General features: G+C 39.3%; 1 protein-coding gene across 1 annotated transcript in view; it reads right to left on the bottom strand.

Moving 5' to 3' along the window:
• The window catches only part of DNAH3 (dynein axonemal heavy chain 3), a 231387-nt gene that overhangs the window by 66212 nt on the left and 144760 nt on the right, over positions 1-20415 (bottom strand). Inside the window, exons 41-42 of the mRNA XM_068967931.1 lie at positions 5072-5175; positions 1441-1735 (exon numbers count right to left, since the gene is read on the bottom strand). Of these exons, the coding sequence (XP_068824032.1) occupies positions 1441-1735; positions 5072-5175 (399 nt within the window). The remainder of the gene's footprint in view (positions 1-1440; positions 1736-5071; positions 5176-20415) is intronic.

Genomic DNA, 20415 nt, shown 5'->3' with positions numbered 1-20415 from the left:
GGTCATGAGCAATACCAACAACCTCAGATATGCAAATGATACCACTCTAATGGAAGAAAATGAAGAGCAGCCAAGAGCCTCTTGATGATGTCAAAAGAGGAAAGTGAAAAAGCTAGCTTAAAACCCAACATTCAGAATACCAAGATCACGGCACCCAGTTCCATCACTTCATGGCAAATAGAAGGGGAAAAAGTAGAAGCAGTGACGGATTTTCCTTTCTTGGGCTCCAAAATCACTGTGGATGGTGACTGCAGCCATGAAATTAAAAGATGCTTGCTCCTTGGAAGGAAAGCTGTGATAAACCTAGATAGTATGTTAAAAAGCAAAGACTTCACTTTGCTGACAAAAGTCCATATAGTCAAAGCTATGGTTTTTCCAGTAGTTGTGTATGGATGTGAGAGTTGGACCATAAAAAAGGTTGAGCACTGGAAAATTGATGCTTTCAAATTGTGGTTCTGGAGAAGACTCTTGAGAGTAGTCCCTTGGACTGAAAGGAAATCAAACCAGTCAGTCCTAAAGGAAATCAACCCTGAATATTCATTGGAAAGATTGATGCTGAAAGTGAGGCTCTAATACTTTGGCCATCTGATGCAAAGAGCCAACTCATTGGAAAAGATCCTGATGCTGGGAAGCACTGAAGGCAAAAGGAGAAGTGGGTGGCAGAGGATGAGATGGTTAGAAAGCATCGTCGACTGAATGAACAAGAACTTGAGCAAACTCTGGGAAATAATGGAGGACAGGGAAGCCTGGCTTGCTGCAGTTATGGGGTTGCAAAGAGTTGAACATGACTTAGCAACTGAATAACAACAACAAAGTGATCATGATGGCCAGTAAACTCAAGGGGTTGTGAGGCTCAAAAGAAATAAATGAGGAAGTGCTTTGTAAACAATGTGCTTATTTGGCAACTATTATATTTCTTCATATACTGATAACATATTTATCCGGCACTTAATGGAATAGAAGCTTATCACAGTGTGTGAGTTGCTTCTGAAGACACAAGAGAGCAAACACTACAATCCCCTTCTGAACATAACTACTGTCACTATAAAGTAACTTGGCCTGATCCATGGGCTCAACTTCATCCCAGGAGTAACTGGGATCCTCGCTCAGGCAAAAAGGCCTGGACCATGCCTCAACATGGAATTTGGCATATAGTACATAGTTAAAAGCGCTTGGAAATGAATGAAGGAAAGGACAAGAAACAAAAAATGAAAGAAGCAAGAAAGGGAGGAAGGAGAGAAGAAGGGATGGAAAGATGGAAGAAAAGAAGGAAAGAAATTAGGAGGGGAGGGAAGGAATGTGGAATTATATTAACGAGAAATATTTTATCTTCCATAGACAGTAAAATGAATATACAGCAGTCCTACAAAGGGAGATTCTGTTTTGCTGCAATTTAAAATAGAAGAATTTGGTGTTTCCAGATCCAGGCCAGTGCCTTACCCACAAATACCACAGCTTTCTTCCCTATGGGAGGCCCAAAAAGGCCTTTCCGCCGGCGATCCAGCTTGGACATTATAATATCCTGCGTCTGATTGGCTGAAGTTCTGGCAGAGAAATTGATGCAGTTGGGCAGATAAGTATTTTTGGGAAGGCGAAGAAGGAAGTTGTTGGTGATGACTGATTTGCCTGTGCCCGTGGGTCCTACGAACAGCATTGGAATCTCATGGTCCAGGTAAGTTTTCAAGAAGAAGGACTGTCGGGCTGTCTCCATGGTGGGGATGATGAGTTCTGAGACCTGTGCCACAAAGACATGGTGAGTCTTGATACTGGGACCAGGAGATTGTGTCTTGGTATTCAAGAGACTTGAGTTTTATCCTTACTATCCATTCAGCTCTATCTCTTATTTATCTTTATAATTTTGAGTATTTTACCTCTCTAGCAGCCTAGTTTCTTCATCTGTGAAATGGGGATAAAAATGGCATCTAGTTCACTGAGCTGTTTTGAAGGTTAAGGGAAATCTTCTATGTAAATATAGACAATAACTGTCTATTGTCCCTGTTTTAGAGATGAGAAAACAGATCCAGAGCTCACCAACACAGCAAGTAAACGGAAATGCAAAGATTTTAATCCCAGCTTTGTCTGATCCCAAGGTCTGTATTCTTAACTACTGAAATGTCATATTATAAACACCAATTATAGTCAGGCTGGGTCTACAGCTGCTGCCCTCTGAGACCTTTTCTTTGAGCCACACTGTTTGCCTTGCCCTAGGAAAGATCCACCTCCCATATGCCATCTATATTGCCTGTCCAAGAAGGGTTAGGTATGACCCTTGACCCCCATTCCTTGTGCTTATTTCTCATCTGCTTTTCCTAAGGCTCATATTCTTGGTTCCTCCTATTAATCCCTTTAGCAATATGGAAATCACAACACTCTTCCTGGTATTCAGACTCCAATTGGGCTCTAAGGGCTTGGTCTTGGATTCCTAGAATCTCTATTACTTTGAGTAGAAAACCTTGCTTTAGATTGGCTTTTCTGAGCTTGAACCCTATCATCAACCATATGGCTGCTTTTGGTCCCTCCAATGATGGGTAGAGGAAGGGGTCTGCTGTTGTTCAGTCACTAAGTTATGTCCAATTCTTTTGTGACCCGATAGACTTTAGCCTGCTAGGCTCCTCTGCCTATGGGATTTCCTAGGCAGGAGTACTGGAGTGGGTTACCATTTCTTTCTTCAGGGTATCTTCCCAACCCAGGGACTGAACCTGTGTCTCCTGCATTGGCATGCAAATTCTTTACCACTGAGCCAAGAGAGTAGCCACAGAGGAAGGGGTAGTAAGATCTAAATCATATGCTGAAGTCTACTTATATGTCTAGACTGGAAGAGGCTAGTGAGCATGGAGCCACTGTGCTGTGTAACTCTAGGGAGCACCACCCACACTATGGTTTATATAAATGGTGCCCCTATCTTTGCCAACAAAGGTCCGTCTAGTCAAGGCTATGGTTTTTCCTGTAGTCATGTATGGATGTGGGAGTTGGACTGTGAAGAAAGCTGAGTGCCAAACAATTGATGCTTTTGAACCGTGGTGTTGGAGAAGACTCTTGAGAGTCCCTTGGACTGCAATGAGATCCAACCAGTCCATTCTGAAGGAGATCAGTCCTGGGTGTTCTTTGGAAGGAATGATGCTAAAGCTGAAACTCCAGTACTTTGGCCACCTCATGCGAAGGGTTGACTCATTGGAAAAGACTCTGATGCTGGGAGGGATTGGGGGCAGGAGGAGAAGGGGATGACAGAGGATGAGATGGCTGGATGGCATCACCGACTTGATGGATGTGAGTTTGAGTGAACTCTGGGTGTTGGTGATAGACAGGGAGGCCTGGCATGCTGCGATTCATGGGGTCGCAAAGAGTTGGACACGACTGAGCAACTGAACTGAACTGAACTGAAAGCAAAACTAGACCATAATGCAAATGGCACCAACAGGGACTGCACAGTGTGGTGGCTGTGTGTATACTGTTAGACTAAGCTTGCCTTATTTTGATTAATAATTTGACCAGTGTAAAAGGAGCAGATAGAACAGAGAAATTGAAGTGGCAAGGAAGAGAATTAACAGGTATTGAGCTATGGATGTTTTGCCTGTGTTATTCCCTGCAGTTTTCCCAACAGCCCTCTGAGGCAGCTGTATTATTAGCTCACTTTTTCAGATGAAAAAATTGAGACTGGAAGATGGCCAACTTGGCCAAAGTCACATAGCCAGTGATACTGAATGCTAAACCAAGTACCAAGACTGGGAATTTAAAGCAAGTTGGATTTCATAGATTTTTATTTTCAGGGGCTAGAACAGTTTTTTGACAAGTGAAAAATTCCCTGCATAACTAAAATATTTTCTGCATTTGACTCATTTGTAGGAATGGCACCCCACTCCAGTTCTCTTGCCTGAAAAATCCCATGGATGGAGGAGCCTGGTAGGCGGCAGTCCATGGGGTTGCGAAGAGTCAGACATGACTGAGTGACTTCACTTTCACTTTTCACTTTCATGCATTGGAGAAGGAAATGGCAACCCACTCCAGTGTTCTTGCCTGGAGAATCCCAGGGACGGGGGAGCCTGGTGGGCTGCCGTCTCTAGGGTCACACAGAGTTGGACACGACTGAAGCGACTTAGCAGCAGCAGCAGCAAGATTTCACACCCCTGGAGCTCAGGTGATGAAGCTCTTTTAAGGAGAATGAAAGCTTGGAACCTCAGTGCTGAGGGGTTCTTTACAGTCTTTTCAGTCTCCATGTGAGTCCTGAACTCATCACACATTCACTCCTGCCTGTGGCACCCTTCTCACAAGCAACTGTGGTCCTGTCTGGTGTCTGATTTTGTTTCCAATATTTCCACATTTCCATCCACCATCTACTACTCTACCTAGGGCCTGAAGAAACTACAATTACCCCAAGAAAGATAAATTTTGTCCACCAGATATGCAAGTAGAGGCATGAAAGTGCACATCTGGGAAAAATTTCCACAAGAAAATGAGTAGGAGTTGTTAGTGAATCTTCTGCTAACCAGAGAATCTATTAATCAGTATCCATTTTTCTGAGAATTCTGATTAAAGAAATCTTTCTCTTGGGATTTTAAAGAAAAGGCAAGGATCTTTTTGGCTGAGATATCTGAGAAGGGGACTGATGACCACCTGGAATTGTTCATGCTGACAATAATTAGAATAGCAACAGTATGATCTAGCACAATGTGAATGCCACAGATTCATGGATAATGTCTTCAATCTTTGCAACCGTTATTTAGATATTTTTTATTCTATTGTGTAGTTGAGTAAACTGAGGCAGAGAGGGTGAAGACTGAATAAGAAATCTGGGACTCTCTGATTCTAAAGTCCATGCTTTGTACACCCGTGGTGGATTCATGTCAATGTATGGCAAAACCAATACAGTATTGTAAAGTAAAATAAAGTTAAAAAAAAAAAAAGTCCATGCTTTTGAAGGCTCAATTCAAGTCATGTTTGAACATTTTTCTAAAGTAAATTCTTTCACTTTTTCTAAAGTAATTTCTTTAACTAACCCAGATCTGATGTTAACGTCTCCACTTTGCTGAATATCAGGTCATTACTGAGGTTCTATGACCAATAACTCTTTTACCTTTGCATTTGCAGAGATATTTTCCTCCTCTTTGGTGATATACTCTGTCCATGTGTACCAATGTCCACTAGCTTGCTTGAGGAAATAAAAATCATAGATGCTTCCTGGACCCAAAGAAATAGAACAAGTTATTAGCACATCAGAGGTTTACATTTCATATTTGAGATATTTAACTACCTCAGCCGTAGGCATCTGAAATGTATGACTATCAGTATTGATAACTGTATAAACTAGAAAAACATCTTTTAAAGAATAATGATTTTATTATATATATAAAAATAATAGTTGTTGATTATACAAATAATGATAATATAAATAATATATATAATATATGTTATAAACAGGAAGTATTGAAAAGAACAAAAAAGGGAGAAAACAAATGGCTACAAATCTCACAATCAGAGATAACTTTCAACAGCAATCCTTTCTCTCTTGAGGCATACAAACATATTGAAGGTGGAAGTACAGGTACATGAAAGAAAGAATTTTATTAGGATAGGATCATTTAATATTATATATCACATAGATATATAAACAAATATATATGAATTATATTAATCTAACAATAAAATATATTTTTAATATATCATATTATTGAAAAATAAAAACATTAAATCTAATTTTATTTAAACTAGGAGACTAAAGTGAAACTGAGGGACCTTCTGAACTTTAGATAATCATCATTCAAGACAGGAGATACTGGTTTCTAAAAGTGATTTCTTTTTTTTCAATTGAGGTACAATTGACAAAGACTATATTTGTTTCAGGTATAAAATGTAATGATTCAATTTTTACACATAGTGAAATGATCACATTATAAAATGACTATAATAAAGATTGTATATATTAATATATAATGCATGTAATATTAAATGATCCAGGGACTTCCCTGATGATCCAGAGGTTAAGAATTCACCTGCCAGTGCAGGGACACTGGTTTGATTCCTGGTCTGGGAATATTCCACCTAGGACAGAGCAACTAATCCTGTGCACCACAACTACTGAGCCTGAGCTCTAGAGCCCATGAGCCGCAACTACTGAAGCCCGTGAGCTGCAGGACCTGTGCTCTGCACCAAGAGAAGCCACTACAATGAGAAGCTTATGCACTGCAATGAAGACTAGCCCCTGTTTGCCACAACTAGAGAAAGCTGGCACACGGCAATGAGATACTCAGGCAAGACAACAAAGACCCCACATGGCCAAAAATAAATAAATAAAAAATAACTGATCCTATTCTTATAAAATCCATCATCATACATAGTTAGAATTTTTTTCCTTGTGAGGAAAACTTTTTTAAAACAAGCATAGTTGATTCATAAAGTTGTGTTAGTTTCAGAGGAGATTGGGTGCATTTAGGGTGGTATGGCTGCAGACTAAAGCTTTGTTAGTTTCAAGTGTACAGCAAAATGATTCAGTTATATACAAATATATATATATATAACCATATACATATATGTATATATGTATACAAATAGAGCTATATATATAGCTATATATATATAGCATATAAATGTATAATTTTCAGATTCTTTTCCATCGTATATTTTTATGAGATACTGAACCGTCCTATATAGTAGGTCCTTGTTCTCATCTATTTTTATTTATAGTAGTGTATATATGTTAATCCCAAGCTCCCAATTTATCCCTCTTAACCCATTACCCCTTTGGTAACCATAAATTAGTTTTCTATGTCTGTGAGTCTTTTTTTACAAATAAGTTCATCTGTATCATTTTTAAAAATTCCACATATAAGTGATATCATATGATATTTGTCTTTCTCTGTCTGAATTCACTTAATATGATAGTCTCTAGGTCCACCCATGTTGCAGTAAATGGCATTTCATTCTTTTCTCTGAGTAGATATCCATTTTATGTATGTATGTGTGTGTGTGTATGTGTGTGTGTATATATATATATGTGATATATATCTTTATTCATCTATCGAACACTAGTAGGTTGCTTCCATGTCTTGGCTGTTTTGTAAATAGTGGAGCCATAATTATTGGGGTACATGTATGCTTTTGAGTTATATTTCTCCAGAAATATGTCCAGGAGTGGGGCTGCTGGGTCATATGGTAACTCTACTTTTAGGGTTTTCAGAAACCTCCATGCTGTTCTCTGTAGTGGCTGCCCCAATTCACATTCCCATCAAAAGTGTAGGAAGGTTAATTTTTCTTTCACACCCTCTCTAGCATGTTATTTGTAGACTTTTTGAGAATGTCACTCTGACTGGTGTGAAGTGATAACTCATTGTAGTTTTCAATTTCTTTAATTAGTGATATTGAGTATCTTTTTATGTGCCTGTTGACCATCTGTCTGTCTTCTTTGGAAACATGTGTCATTAGGTCTTCTGCCCATTTTTTTTTTTTTTCCTGATATTAAGTTGTATGAGCTGTTTGTATATTTTGGAAATTAATCCCTTATCAGTTGCATTTGTTTTGCAAATACTTTCTCCCAAACTGTAGGTTGTCTTTTGGTTTTGTTTATGGTTTCCTTAGCTGTGCAAAAGCTTTTACGTTTAATTAGGTCCCATTTTGTTTAGTTTTGCTTTTGTTTCCATTATTCTAGGAGATCAGTCTAAAAATGTATTGCTGTGATTCCTGTTAAAGAGTGTTCTGCCTGTATTTTCCTCTAGGAGTTTTATAGTATCCACTCTTACATTTAGGTCTTTAATCAATTTTGAGTTTATTTTTGTATATGGTGTTAGAGAATGTTACAATTTCACCCTTTTACATGTAGTTCTCCAGTTTCTCCAGCACCATTTATTGAAGAGACTGTCTTTTGTCCATAGTAGTCTTGCCTCCTTTTGTTGTAGATTAATTGACCATAAGTGCATGGGTTTATTTTGGGGCTCTCCATCCTGTTCCATTGATCTATATGTCTGTTTTTGTGCCAGTACCATACTGTTTTGGTTACTGCAGTTTTGTGGTATAGTCTGAACTCAGGGAGCATGAAGCCTCCAGCTATGTTCTTTGTTCTTTGTTCTCAGGATTGCTTTGGCAATTCTGGGTCATTTATGGTTCCATATAAAATTTAGGATTACTTGTTCTAGTTCTGTGAAAAAGTCATTCATAGTTTGACAGGGATTGCATAAATCTGTAGATTGCCTTGGGTAGTGTTTTAACAATATTGATTTTCCCAATCCAAGAACATGGTATACCTTTCCATCTGTTTGTGTTGTCTTCACTTTTTTTCATTGGTCTCATAGCTTTCACAGTATGGGTATTCTGGCTTCTTAGGTAAGTTTATTCCCAGGTATTTTATTCCTTTTCATGCAATGGTAAATGAGATTGTTTCTTTAAATTCTTTCAGATATTTCATTGTTAGTGTATAGAAATGCAACAGAGTTCTGTTTATTAACTTTGTCTCCTGCAACTTTACCAAATTTTTTGATGAGCTCTAGTAGTTTTCTGGTAACTTTAGGATTTTTTTTTTTTTTACTTCTTCTTTTCCAATCTGGATTCCTTTTATTTATTTTTCTTTTCTGATTACTGTGACTGGAGCTTCAAAAACGATGTTGAATAAAAGTGGCAAGAGAAGGCATCTTTGTCTTGTTTCTGATCTTAGAGGAAATGTTTTCAGCATTTCATCATTGAATGTGATGTTAGCTATGGGTCTGTCTCATATTGTTTTATTATGTGAAGCATGTCCCCTGTATGTCCACTTTCTGAAGAGTTTTTAATCATAAATGGATGTTGATTTTTATCAGAAGCATTTTTTTCTGCATCTATTGAGATGATCATATGCTTTTTATTCTTCAGTTTAATGTGGTGTTTCACATTGGTTTGTGGAAATTGTTAAATCCTACTTGATTGTGGCATATAAGCATTTTAAGGTATTGTTGGATTCAATTTGCTAGTATTTTGTTGATGAGTTTTGCATCTATGTTCCAAAACAAATCTATTTGAGTCCAAAGTCTGTGGTCTTTCTGATTCCCCAAGTTGAGGTTGGAGGCCATGAAAGTCATGTTAAGCCTTCTGCTTATATGACTTTCTTCTGTACTGTTCAACAGCTCTGGAGTATAAGTGGGAAAAAACAGAGAGGTGGTGTATTGATCCAAGGTTGGGGTTTTGCTAGGTTTGTATGGCAGGAGGAAAAGGGAAGGAGGGAGAGAAGGTGCTGATGAGAGAAAAACGTGGAACAGGTGGGCCTTGGGGACCGAGCTGGAGGGGTGGACTGGAGGGACTGGTAATTAAGGAGACAGCAGAAAGGAGGGAGCAGAAGCTAGTTGTAGCAGAGCTGGAGAGTTACAGGGCTACAGGGTAGTTTGTGAGAAGTCAGGATGATTGCTTTGATTTGCAGAGGTGGAGCAGCTCAAGGTCAAGCTGGGGTCGCAGACCTGGAGATGCCTTTGTGCTGTACAGACCTGAGCATCTGTGGAGTCTAGCAGGGACTCCCCCTTCTGGGGACATTTGTGTGAACCTGATCCCAGAAGCCATGGAGGAAGAGCAGTGCCTTCCACTGGGCAACACTGAAGGAGCTGTTGAGTCTCTGGGGCCTCCCAAGACTCAAACCCCAGGCTCCCCAGGTTTGGAGGCCTATGGTCCAGCACCAGGTAGCAGTAGTAAAGTGTAAATTATGGGGCAACATGTGCCCCTTGCTGATCTTGTGACGTTGGGTAAGTCATGGAATCTCTGGGCATTTTCAGGGGCTCCCTCAGTGTGGGCTGGAGATAACCTGCTCTGTATGTTGTTCCTGCTGACTTTCCAATGTCCCCTTAATATACATTATGTGAAGCAGGCTACTCACCCACTTTACTGCAGCATCTTCTTTCTGATCTTCAAACATACCACATGCACTCTCACCTCAGGGCTTTGCATCAGCTTTTCTTTATGCCTGGCAGCTCTTCCCCTGCTCTCTACCTGGCTTGTTCCTTACCTTTCAGATCTCAGCTCAGATGTCACCTCCTCTGGGAGTTCTTCCCTGGACACTTCAGGTAGAGCCCCTGAGGGTCTTCATCAACATGCCAGTGTTTTTCCATCCTTGCACTGAGTGTATCTCCAATTATCTTATTCTATGAGCCTACTTATTTATTGCCTGTCTTCCTCAACTAGAATGTGAGCTCTGTGAGAGCAAGGGGATTATATCTTTTTTGTTCACTGTTGTATCCCCAACAACTAGCACAGTACCTAGAACTATCTGTTAGTCGCTCAGTCATGTCCAGCTCTTTCGACTCCGTCAACTATAGCCCACCAGGCTCTTCTGTCCATGGAATTCTCCAGGCAAGAATACTGGAGTGGGTAATCAATTCCTTATCCAGGGGATCTTCCCAACCCAGGTATTGAATCCAGGTCTCCTGCATTGCAGGCAAATTTTTTACCATCTGAGCTACCAGGGAAGTACATAGTAGGTGCTTAGTAAAAAGTACAAAGTAGGTGCTTATTGAACAAATGCCTGAGCAGACATGAAGCAAGCACACTGTAGGCCCTCAGTATCTATTGTGTAAGGTAAGAACAACTGAACTGCTGCCCTCCAGATCCTCTTGGTGTGGGAGGACAGGTGGGCAGCATCGAGGCCCCTGGTCTCTGGCCTCTGGTCAATACACAGTGGTGATTCTGAATCACTTTCTCATTCCACCCATTATTCCAAATACAATCACAATACTCATCCAAAATCACTCCCTACTTCCCTCACAAAAATAACACAAAGTTCCTATGGTCCTTTTCCCCAATGAAGCTCCGCCTCTGTAATGTTTGGAAGTCTTTTTCTTTGTTGCACTTCAAGATGAGAAGTGGGAATAAGAAGAGTGTCAGGGAAGGACCTGGCTTCTCATCCAACCATTCCTCACTGACTCACTGTGGGGCCCTGGATGAGTGACACCCTTTCTGAGCTGCAATTTCCTCATCTAGAGAATGCTATGAGGAGTATATGAGATACTGGTTGCAAAGCCTGCTGAATTATATATATATATATATATATATAATATATAAAATATATTATATTATATAAATTTATATTATAATATATATACACACATATATATATGTATATTTTTTTAATGTGAGAAAAACCTGAAGAGGACATGAAGAGGAATCCATACCCAGGATTCAGGGAGACAAGTGTTGGGCTGTGTGATTCACAGGAGTACTGGGCATGAGAGGCTTGCAAGTTCCATTGCCTAGCCAGCCCAGTAGCAGGCACAAGTGACTTGCTTCTTCAGGCACAGGACTCATCTATAATTGACCCAAAGAGGACAGCACTGGTGGTTGTAGGCTCTGTTTGTGTGTGTGTGTGTGTGTGTGTGTGTGTGTGTGAGAGAGAGAGAGAGAGAGAGAGAGAGTCTTGAGTTAGAGGGCTGAAACACTCCAATCTAAAAAAAATTTTTTTCTTGTGATGAAAACTTTTAATATCTACCCCCTTAGCAGGAGATGCTTCTTAACAACAACAACAAAAATTTTCAGCCATTAGGGCTTAAAGTCATTATAATTTAAAAAGTAATTTAATCCAACTTTGCTATTATATTTTAACTTTTCATTGTGAAAAAAATTTAAAATACACAATGCTGACTTGAAAAAATACACAATATGAGAATTGCAAGTTAAATTTTATTTGGGGCAAAATGAGGACTATAGACCAGGAAACAACATTTCATATAGCCCTTAGAAATTGCTCCAAAGAGGTTGGGGGTAAGGTCAGTATATATGTGATTTTGGTGAAGGGGGAGTACATGTAATCAAGCACTTGATATCCTACAGAATGTATCTCTGCTATTCACGAGGAGCAGCCATCACTATGAAGGATTTTAGTGTTTTTCTAGATATGAGGAAATACAAGAATTGGGCTCATAAAGTTGGCTCCTGAAAATATCTGTCTGAAGACCCATTCTGCTAGTTTTTCCCAGAGCACAGAGTACCTCATTTCTGTTCTCTACCCTGAATTCCTTTCGGGGGTGTTTAAAATCAGCAGAAACAGCAGCATGTGATTTAATCCTTGTAGAGGTAGATGGTAAGTGCCAGTATGTAGCTGACAACAAAAAAAGGAGGATAGTATAATAAACTGCCATGTACCCATTATCTAGCTTTCATAATCTTCAACATTTTACAACTGTTTTGTGCATTTCTACAACATCAACAACCATCATATTCATTTTCCTTCCCTTCTCACTTCCTCCCTTTTCTTTCTTCCTTCTTTCTTAGACTGGAATATTTTGAAGTAAATCCTGATATCACATTTCATTTGAAAATACATGTGACTCAATGTTAGATCAATTTTATTGATTCCTTTATGAACTATGATATGATAAACTCTCATTCTTCCATTTCCTCTCCTTTGGTTCTCTTTGTTGTTCTTGATGATACTGTTGTTGCTTAGTCACTAAGTCATGACCCCATGGAATGCAACACGCCAGGCTCCTCTGTCCATTACTGTCTCCCAGAGTTTGCTCAGACTCATGTTTATTGAGTCAGTGATTCTATCTAACCATCTCATCCTCTGCAACTCCCTTCTCCTTTTGCCTTCAATCTTTCCCAGCATCAAGATCTTTTTCTAATGAACCAGCTGTTCACATCAGGTGGCCAAAGTATTGGAGCTTCAGCTTCAATACTTTCAGCATAAGTCCTTCCAATGAATTATTCAAGGTTGATTTCCTTTAGGATTGACTGGTTTGATCTTGCAGTCCAAGGGACTCTCAAAAGTCTTCTCAAGCACCGCAATTCAAAAGCATCAATTCTTGGCATTCAACCTTCTTTATGGTCCAACTCACATCTGTACATGACTACTGGAAAAACCACAACTTTGACAATATGGACCTTTGTTGGCAAAGTGATGTTTCTGCTTTTTAATACACTGGGTAGGTTGTCATAGCTTTCCTTCCAAGGAGCAAGTGTCTTTTACTTTTTCAGGGATTATAACACTGACCTTTTGTTTTGCAACTATAATTCTTCCATACCTTAAGGTCTTAGATCTCTATTTAAATAGGTTCAACAGTCAAACTTGGGTCTTTTAACACAAGACTACTTCAGTTCTTTATCTTGATTGATTAGTTGGCTGATTTAATTTTTTATTTCCAAGAAGGGACTTAAGAGGGCTCAGTTCTCTCAGATCTTGCATGTTTGATAATGCCTGCCACTTTGTATTTGAAAAGTGACTTGCCTGAGAGTAGTATTCTAATGTCACATTTTCTTTCCCTTAGAGTTTTGCAGACCATTGTTTCAGTGTTTCTTTCAGTCTAGCTGAGGCCCATCAGATATTTCCACTTTCAATGATTTTTCTTTTCTATCTGGATGCCTGATGGAATCTCTTTTATCCTGGAAGTCCAATAATTTAATCAGATTTTTTAAAATCAATTATTCTGTATCAGTTTTTCTTAGAACACAGAATACTCTTAAAACTTACAGAAATACTTCTTTATTTTAGGAAAAATTTCTACATTTGTTTCTTGGTATATATTGTCTACATTATTTACTGGGGTACCTACTCAAGGAATTAGCACTGTAAGGTCTCCATATCAATCATATTCTTAGACTGTTTTCAATAGCAAGTGTAGTTGTCTCAAACCTTTCCTCTAAGCCATTTGTTAGATGTCTAGATTTATATGTTTTATCTCTTGCTGGTCCTAATTTATCAGATCATTACTAATACTGTTTAGTTCTCGATTTGTTTCTTTGGTTTTTCAATTCCTCTTTTTCTCGGATGCTGTGGTTTTAACACTTCATTTACAAACTTTAAAATGATAGATTAAGATATAATTAACATATGCTATAATTCACCCATTTAAATTGTATAATTCAATGGTTTACTAAATATACATGTATGTATGAATATATTAATATTCACAGAGTTGTATGGCTATTACCATAATCAATTTTAGAACATTTCATTACACCAAAAAGAAACCTCATACCTCTTAGCTGTCACTTTTCAAATCCTCTTCCCATCTCTCACCAGCCTGCTTGTCCCCAAGGCAACCACTAATACACTTTTTGTTTCTATGGACTTGCTCTTTTGGACTTTTCATATTAATGAAATCATCCAATAGATACTCTTATGTGATTGGCTTCTTTTATTCACCAGAATGTTTTTAAGATTCATGCATGTTGTAGTATGCATTATTACTTCCTTTCTCTTTTATTGTTGAATAATATTTAATTGTATGGATATACTGTATTTTCCCCTCCACGGATCACTGCCTTGTCATGGTGAAGAGGCTTGCACAACTCAATGAAGCTATGAGCCATGCCATGTAAGGCCACCCAAGACAGATGGGTCATAGTGGAGAGTTCTGACAAAATGTGATCCACTGGAGGAGGGAATGGCAAACCATCCCACCATACTTGCTGTGAGAACCTCATGAACTGTATAAAAGGACAAAAAGATATGACACCAAAAGATGAGTCCCCTGGGTCTGAAGGTGTCCAATTGCTACTGGGGAAGAGTGGAGGAGAACTAATAGCACCAGAAAGAATGAAGTGGCTGGGCCTCTCTCTTAAAGAGATAGGAATACCAGACCATTTCAACTGTCTCCTGAGAAACCTGTATGCAGGTCAAGAAGCAACAGTTAGAACCCAGTATGTAACAACTGATTGGTTCAAGATTGAGAAAGGAGTATGACAGGGCTGTCTGCTGCCACCCTGCTTGTTTAACCTAAACACTGAGCACATCATGAGAAATGCTGGCCTGGATGAGTTACAAGCTGGAGTCAAGATAGCTGGGAGAAGCATCAACAACCTTAGACATGCGGATGATACCACTTGAATGGCTGAAAGTGAAGAAGAACTCAAGAGAAGGATAGTGAAAGAGCTAGCTTAAAACTCAGTATTAAAAAAACTAAGATCATGGCATCCAGCCACATTCAGTTCAGTTCAGTTCATTTCAGTTGCTCAGTTGTGTCCGACTCTTTGCAACCCAAAGAATCGCAGCATGCCAGGTATCCCTGTCCATCACCAACTCCCAGAGTTTACTCAGACTCATGTCCATCGAGTCAGTGATGCCATCCAGCCATCTCATCCTCTGTCGTCCCTTCTCCTCCTGCCCCCAATCCCTCCCAGCATCAGAGTCTTTTCCAATGAGTCAACTCTTCGCATGAGGTGGCCGAAGTACTGGAGCTTCAGCTTTAGCATCATTCCTTCCAAAGAAATCCCAGGGCTGATCTCCTTCAGAATGGACTGGTTGGATCTCCTTGCAGTCCAAGGGACTCTCAAGAGTCTTCTCCAACACTACAGTTCAAAAGCATCAATTCTTTGGCGCTCAGCCTTCTTCACAGTCCAACTTTCACATCCATACATGACCACAGGAAAAACCATAGCCTTGACTAGACAGACCTTAGTAGGCAAAGTAATGTCTCTGCTTTTGAATATGCTATCTAGGTTGGTCATAACTTTTCTTCCAAGGAGTAAGCGTCTTTTAATTTCATGGCTGCAATCACCATCTGCAGTGATTTTGGAGCCCCAAAATATTAAATCTGACACTGTTTCCACTGTTTCCCCATCTATTTCCCTTGAAGTGATGGGATTGGATGCCATGATCTCCGTTTTTCTGAATGTTGAGCTTTAAGCCAACTTTTTCACTCTCCACTTTCACTTTCATCAAGAGGCTTTTGAGTTCCTCTTCACTTTCTGCCTGGAGAAGGCAATGGCACCCCACTCCAGTACACTTGCCTGGAAAATCCCATGGACGGAGGAGATTGGTAGGCTGCAGTCCATGGGGTCACCAAGAGTCAGACATGACTGAGCGACTTCACTTTCACTTTTCACTTTCATACATTGGAGAAGGAAATGGCAACCCACTCCAGTGTTCTTGCTTGGAGAATCCCAGGAACGGGGGAGCCTGGTGGGCTGCCATCTATGGGAAAAGTTGGACACGACTGAAGTGACTTACCAGTAGCAGCAGTCACTTTCTGCCATAAGGGTGGTGTCATCTGCATATCTGAGGTTATTGATATTTCTCCCAGCAATCTTGATTCCAGCTTGTGCTTCTTCCAGCCCAGAATTTCTCATGATGTATTCTGTGTATAAGTTAAATAAGCAGGGTGACAATATACAGCCTTGACATACTCCTTTTCCTATTTGGAACCAGTCTGTTGTTCCATGTCCAGTTCTAACTGTTGCTTCCTGACCTGCATGCAGGTTTCTCAAGAGGCAGGTTAGGTGGTCTGGTATTCCCATCTCTTTCAGAATTTTCCACAGTTGATTGTGATCCACACAGTCAAAGGCTTTGGCGTAGCCAACAAAGCAGAAATAGATGTTTTTCTGGAACTGTCTTGCTTTTTCCATGATCCAGCAGATATTGGCAATTTGATCTCTGGTTCCTCTGCCTTTTCTAAAACCAGCAAGAACATCAGGGAGTTCACGGTTCACGTATTGCTGAAGCCTGGCTTGGAGAATTTTGAGCATTACTTTACTAGCATGCGAGATGAGTGCAATTGTGTGGTAGTTTGAGCATTCTTTGGCATTGCCTTTCTTTGGGATTGGAATGAAAACTGACCTTTCCAGTCCTGTGGCCACTGCTGAGTTTTCCAAATTTGCTGGCATATTGAGTGCAGCACTTTCACAGCATCATCTTTTAGGATTTGAAATAGCTCCACTGGAATTCCATCACCTCCACTAGCTTTGTTCATAGTGATGCTTTCTAAGGCCCACTTGACTTCACATTCCAGGATGTCTGGCTCTAGATGAGTGATCATACCATCATGATTGTCTTGGTCATGAAGATCTTTTTTGTACAGTTCTTCTGTGTATTCTTGCCACCTCTTCTTAATATCTTCTGCTCCTGTTAGGTCCATACCATTCTGTCCTTTATCAAGCCCATCTTTGCATGAAATGTTCCCTTGGTATCTCTAATTTTCTTGAAGAGATCTCTAGTCTTTCCCAGTCTGTTGTTTTTTCTATTTCTTTGCATTGATCGCTGAGGAAGGCTTTCTTCTCTCTTCTTGCTATTCTTTGGAACTCTGCATTCAGATGCTCATGTCTTTCCTTTTCTCCTTTGTTTTTTGCTTCTCTTCTTTTCACAGCTATTTGTAAGGCCTCCTCAGACAGCCATTTTGCTTTTTTGCATTTCTTTTCCATGGGGATGGTTTTGATCCCTGTCTCCCTTACAATGTCACAAACCTCTGTCCATATTTCATCAGGCACTCTATCTATCAGATCTTGGCCCTTAAATCTGTTTCTCACTTCCACTGTATAATCATAGAGGATTTGATTTAGGTCATACCTACATGGTCTAGTGGTTTTCCCTGCTTTCTTCAATTTAAGTCTGATTTGGGCAATAAGGAGTTCATGATCTGAGCCACAGTCAGCTCCCAGTCTTGTTTTTGCTGACTGTATAGAGCTTCTCCATCTTTGGCTGCAAAGAATATAATCAATCTGATTTTGGTGTTGACCATCTGGTGATGTCCATGTGTACAGTCTTCTTTTGTGTTTTTGGAAGAGTGTGTTTGCTATGACCAGTGTGTTCTCTTGGCAAAACTCTATTAGTCTTTGCCCTGCTTCATTCTGTACTCCAAGGCCAAATTTGCTTGTTACTCCAGGTGTTTCTTGACTTCCTACTTTTGCATTCCAGTCCCCTATAATGTAAAGGATATCTTTTTTGGGTGTTAGTTCTAAAAGGTCTTGTAGGTCTTCATAGAACTGTTCAACTTCAGCTTCTTTAGCATTACTGGTTGGGGCATAGACTTGGATTACTCTGATACTGAATGGCTTGCCTTGGAGATGAACAGAGATCATTCTGTTGTTTTTGAGATTGCATCCAAATACTGCATTTTGGACTCTTTTCTTGACCATGATGGCTACTCCATTTCTTCTAAGGGATTCCTGCCTGCAGTAGTAGATATAATGGTTATCTGAGTTAAATTCACCCAATTCCAGTCCATTTTAGTTCGCTGATTCCTAGAATGTTGACGTTCACTCTTGCCATTTCCTGCTTGACCACTTCCAATTTGCCTTGATTCATGGACCTGACATTCCAGGTTCTTATGCCATATTGCTCTTTACAGCATCGGACCTTGCTTCTATCACCAGTCCCATCCACAACTGGGTATTTTTTTTGCTTTGGCTCCATCCCTTCATTCTTTCTGGAGTTGTTTCTCCACTGATCTCCAGTAGCATATTGGGCACCTACCAACCTGGGTAGGTGGGAAAGAGTTCCTCTTTCAGTATCCTATCATTTTGCCTTTTCATACTGTTCATGGGGTTCTCAAGGCAAGAATACTGAAGTGGTTTGCCATTCCCTTCTCCAGTGGACCACATTCTAGATAGCCAATGGGATTTTGCTATATATGACTCAGGGAACTCAAATAAGTGCTCACTAACAACCTAGAAGGGTGGGATGGGGACAGAGGTGGGAGGGATGTTCAAGTGGGAGGGCACATGGGGAAACTTATGGCTGATTCATTTTGATGCTTGGTAGAAATCAATGCAATACTAAAGCAATTAACCTTCAATTAAAAATAAATTTAAAGAAAAGAATTAGTAAAATCTATATCCACAATAAGCATTTAAGAGACACAGAATACAATTACATGTAAAATATGGTAACAAAAATAGTAATAGTGAGGGGAGGAGAGTACAAATGCAGTATTTTTAAAATGTGCTTGAAATGAAGAGCTCAGCAACTTATACACACACACTCACACACAAACACACAGACTGCCATATAACTTCATAGTTGCATATACCAAACATCTATAATATATACACACACACACACAAAGTAAAAGGAATTCAACTGTAACACTAAAGATAGTCATCAAATCTTTAGAGAACAAAAAAAGAAAGAAAAAAAGGATCACAGAAACAACTCCAAAACAATGAACAAAATGACGAGAATATACATCTCAATAATTACCTTAAATGTAAATGGACTAAATGCTCCAACCAAAAGACAGAATGGCTGAGGGTACAAGAGATTGACTGCAGACCTAGAGACACACACAGACTGAAAGTGAGTGAATTCAAAAGTGTATTCCATGTATATAAAAAGACAGCTAAAGTAGTAACACTTACATCAGATGAAACAGACTTTAAAATAAAGATGGTTACAAGAGACAAAGAAAGACCCTACATAATGATCAAGGGATCAATCCAAGAAGATAGCTGTAAATATCTATGCACCAAACATAGGAGCATCTATATATATAAGGAAAAATACATGAGACATAAAAGGAGTAACTAGTAACACAATAATAATAGGGAATTTTAACACCCCACTTATATCATAGGGCAGATTATCCAGACAGAAAATACGTTAGGAAATGCTTGTCTTTAATGACACTTTAGATCACACAGGCTTAATTGACATTCACAGAGCATTCTGGCCAAAAGTAGCATGATATACTTTATTTCAAGTGCACATGGAACATTCTCCAGGACAGATCACATGCTAGGCCACAAAAGAGCCTCAGTAAATTTAAGAAAATTGAAATCAAGTCAAGTATCTTTTTCAACAACGAGCTATGAGACTAGAAGTCAACCATAAGGAATAAATACTGCAAAAGACACAAAAAGTGGAGGCTAAACAAGCAATCGGTCACTGAATAAATCAAAGAGAACAAACAAAAATACCGAGAATCAAATGAAAGTGAAAACACAACAATCCAAAGCCTATGGGAAACAGCAAAACAGTTCTAAGAGGAAAATTTATAGCATTATAAGCTTACTACCTCAGCAAACAAGAAAAGTTTCAAATAAGCAACCTAATATTACACCTATATGAAACAGAAAAAAGAACAACAAATAACACCCAAAGTTAGTAGAAAGAAAAAAAATAATAAAGATCAGAGGAGAAATAAATAAAATCGAGACTAAAAAACAATAGAAAAGATCAGTGAAACTAAAAGCTGGTTCTAGGAAAAGATAAATAAAATTTATTAGACTGTAGCATGATTCATCAAAAAAATAAAGTCATGACCGGATGCCATGATCTTAGTTTTCTGAATTTTGAGCTTTAAGCCAACTTTTTCATCTCCTCTTTCAATTTCATCAAGAGGCTCTTTAGTTCTTCTTCACTTTCTGCCATAAGGGTGGTATTATCTGCATATCTGAGGTTATTGATATTTCTCCTGGCCATCTTGATTCCAGCTTGTGCTTCATCCAGCCCAGTGTTTCTCATGATGTACTCTGCATATAGGTTAAATAAGCAAGATGACAATATAGAGCCTTGATGTAAGGCTAATAGATGGGGAAACAGTGGAAACAGTGGCTGACTTTATTTTGGGGGGCTCCAAAATCACTGCAGATGGTGATTGCAGCCGTGAAATTAAAAGACGCTTACTCCTTGGAAGGAAAGTTATGACCAACCTAGAAAGCATATTAAAAAGCAGAGATTATCAGAGAAATGTTAATTAAAACCAAAATGAGGTACCATTTCATGCCAGTCAGAATGGCTGCTATCCAAAAGTCTACAAGCAATAA

This window comes from Capricornis sumatraensis, chromosome 3 (assembly GCF_032405125.1).
Source record: "Capricornis sumatraensis isolate serow.1 chromosome 3, serow.2, whole genome shotgun sequence".
Lineage (NCBI taxonomy): Eukaryota > Metazoa > Chordata > Mammalia > Artiodactyla > Bovidae > Capricornis > Capricornis sumatraensis.
The sequence above is the reverse complement of the archived record's forward strand: the minus strand, read 5'-3'. Positions and strand labels throughout refer to the sequence as shown.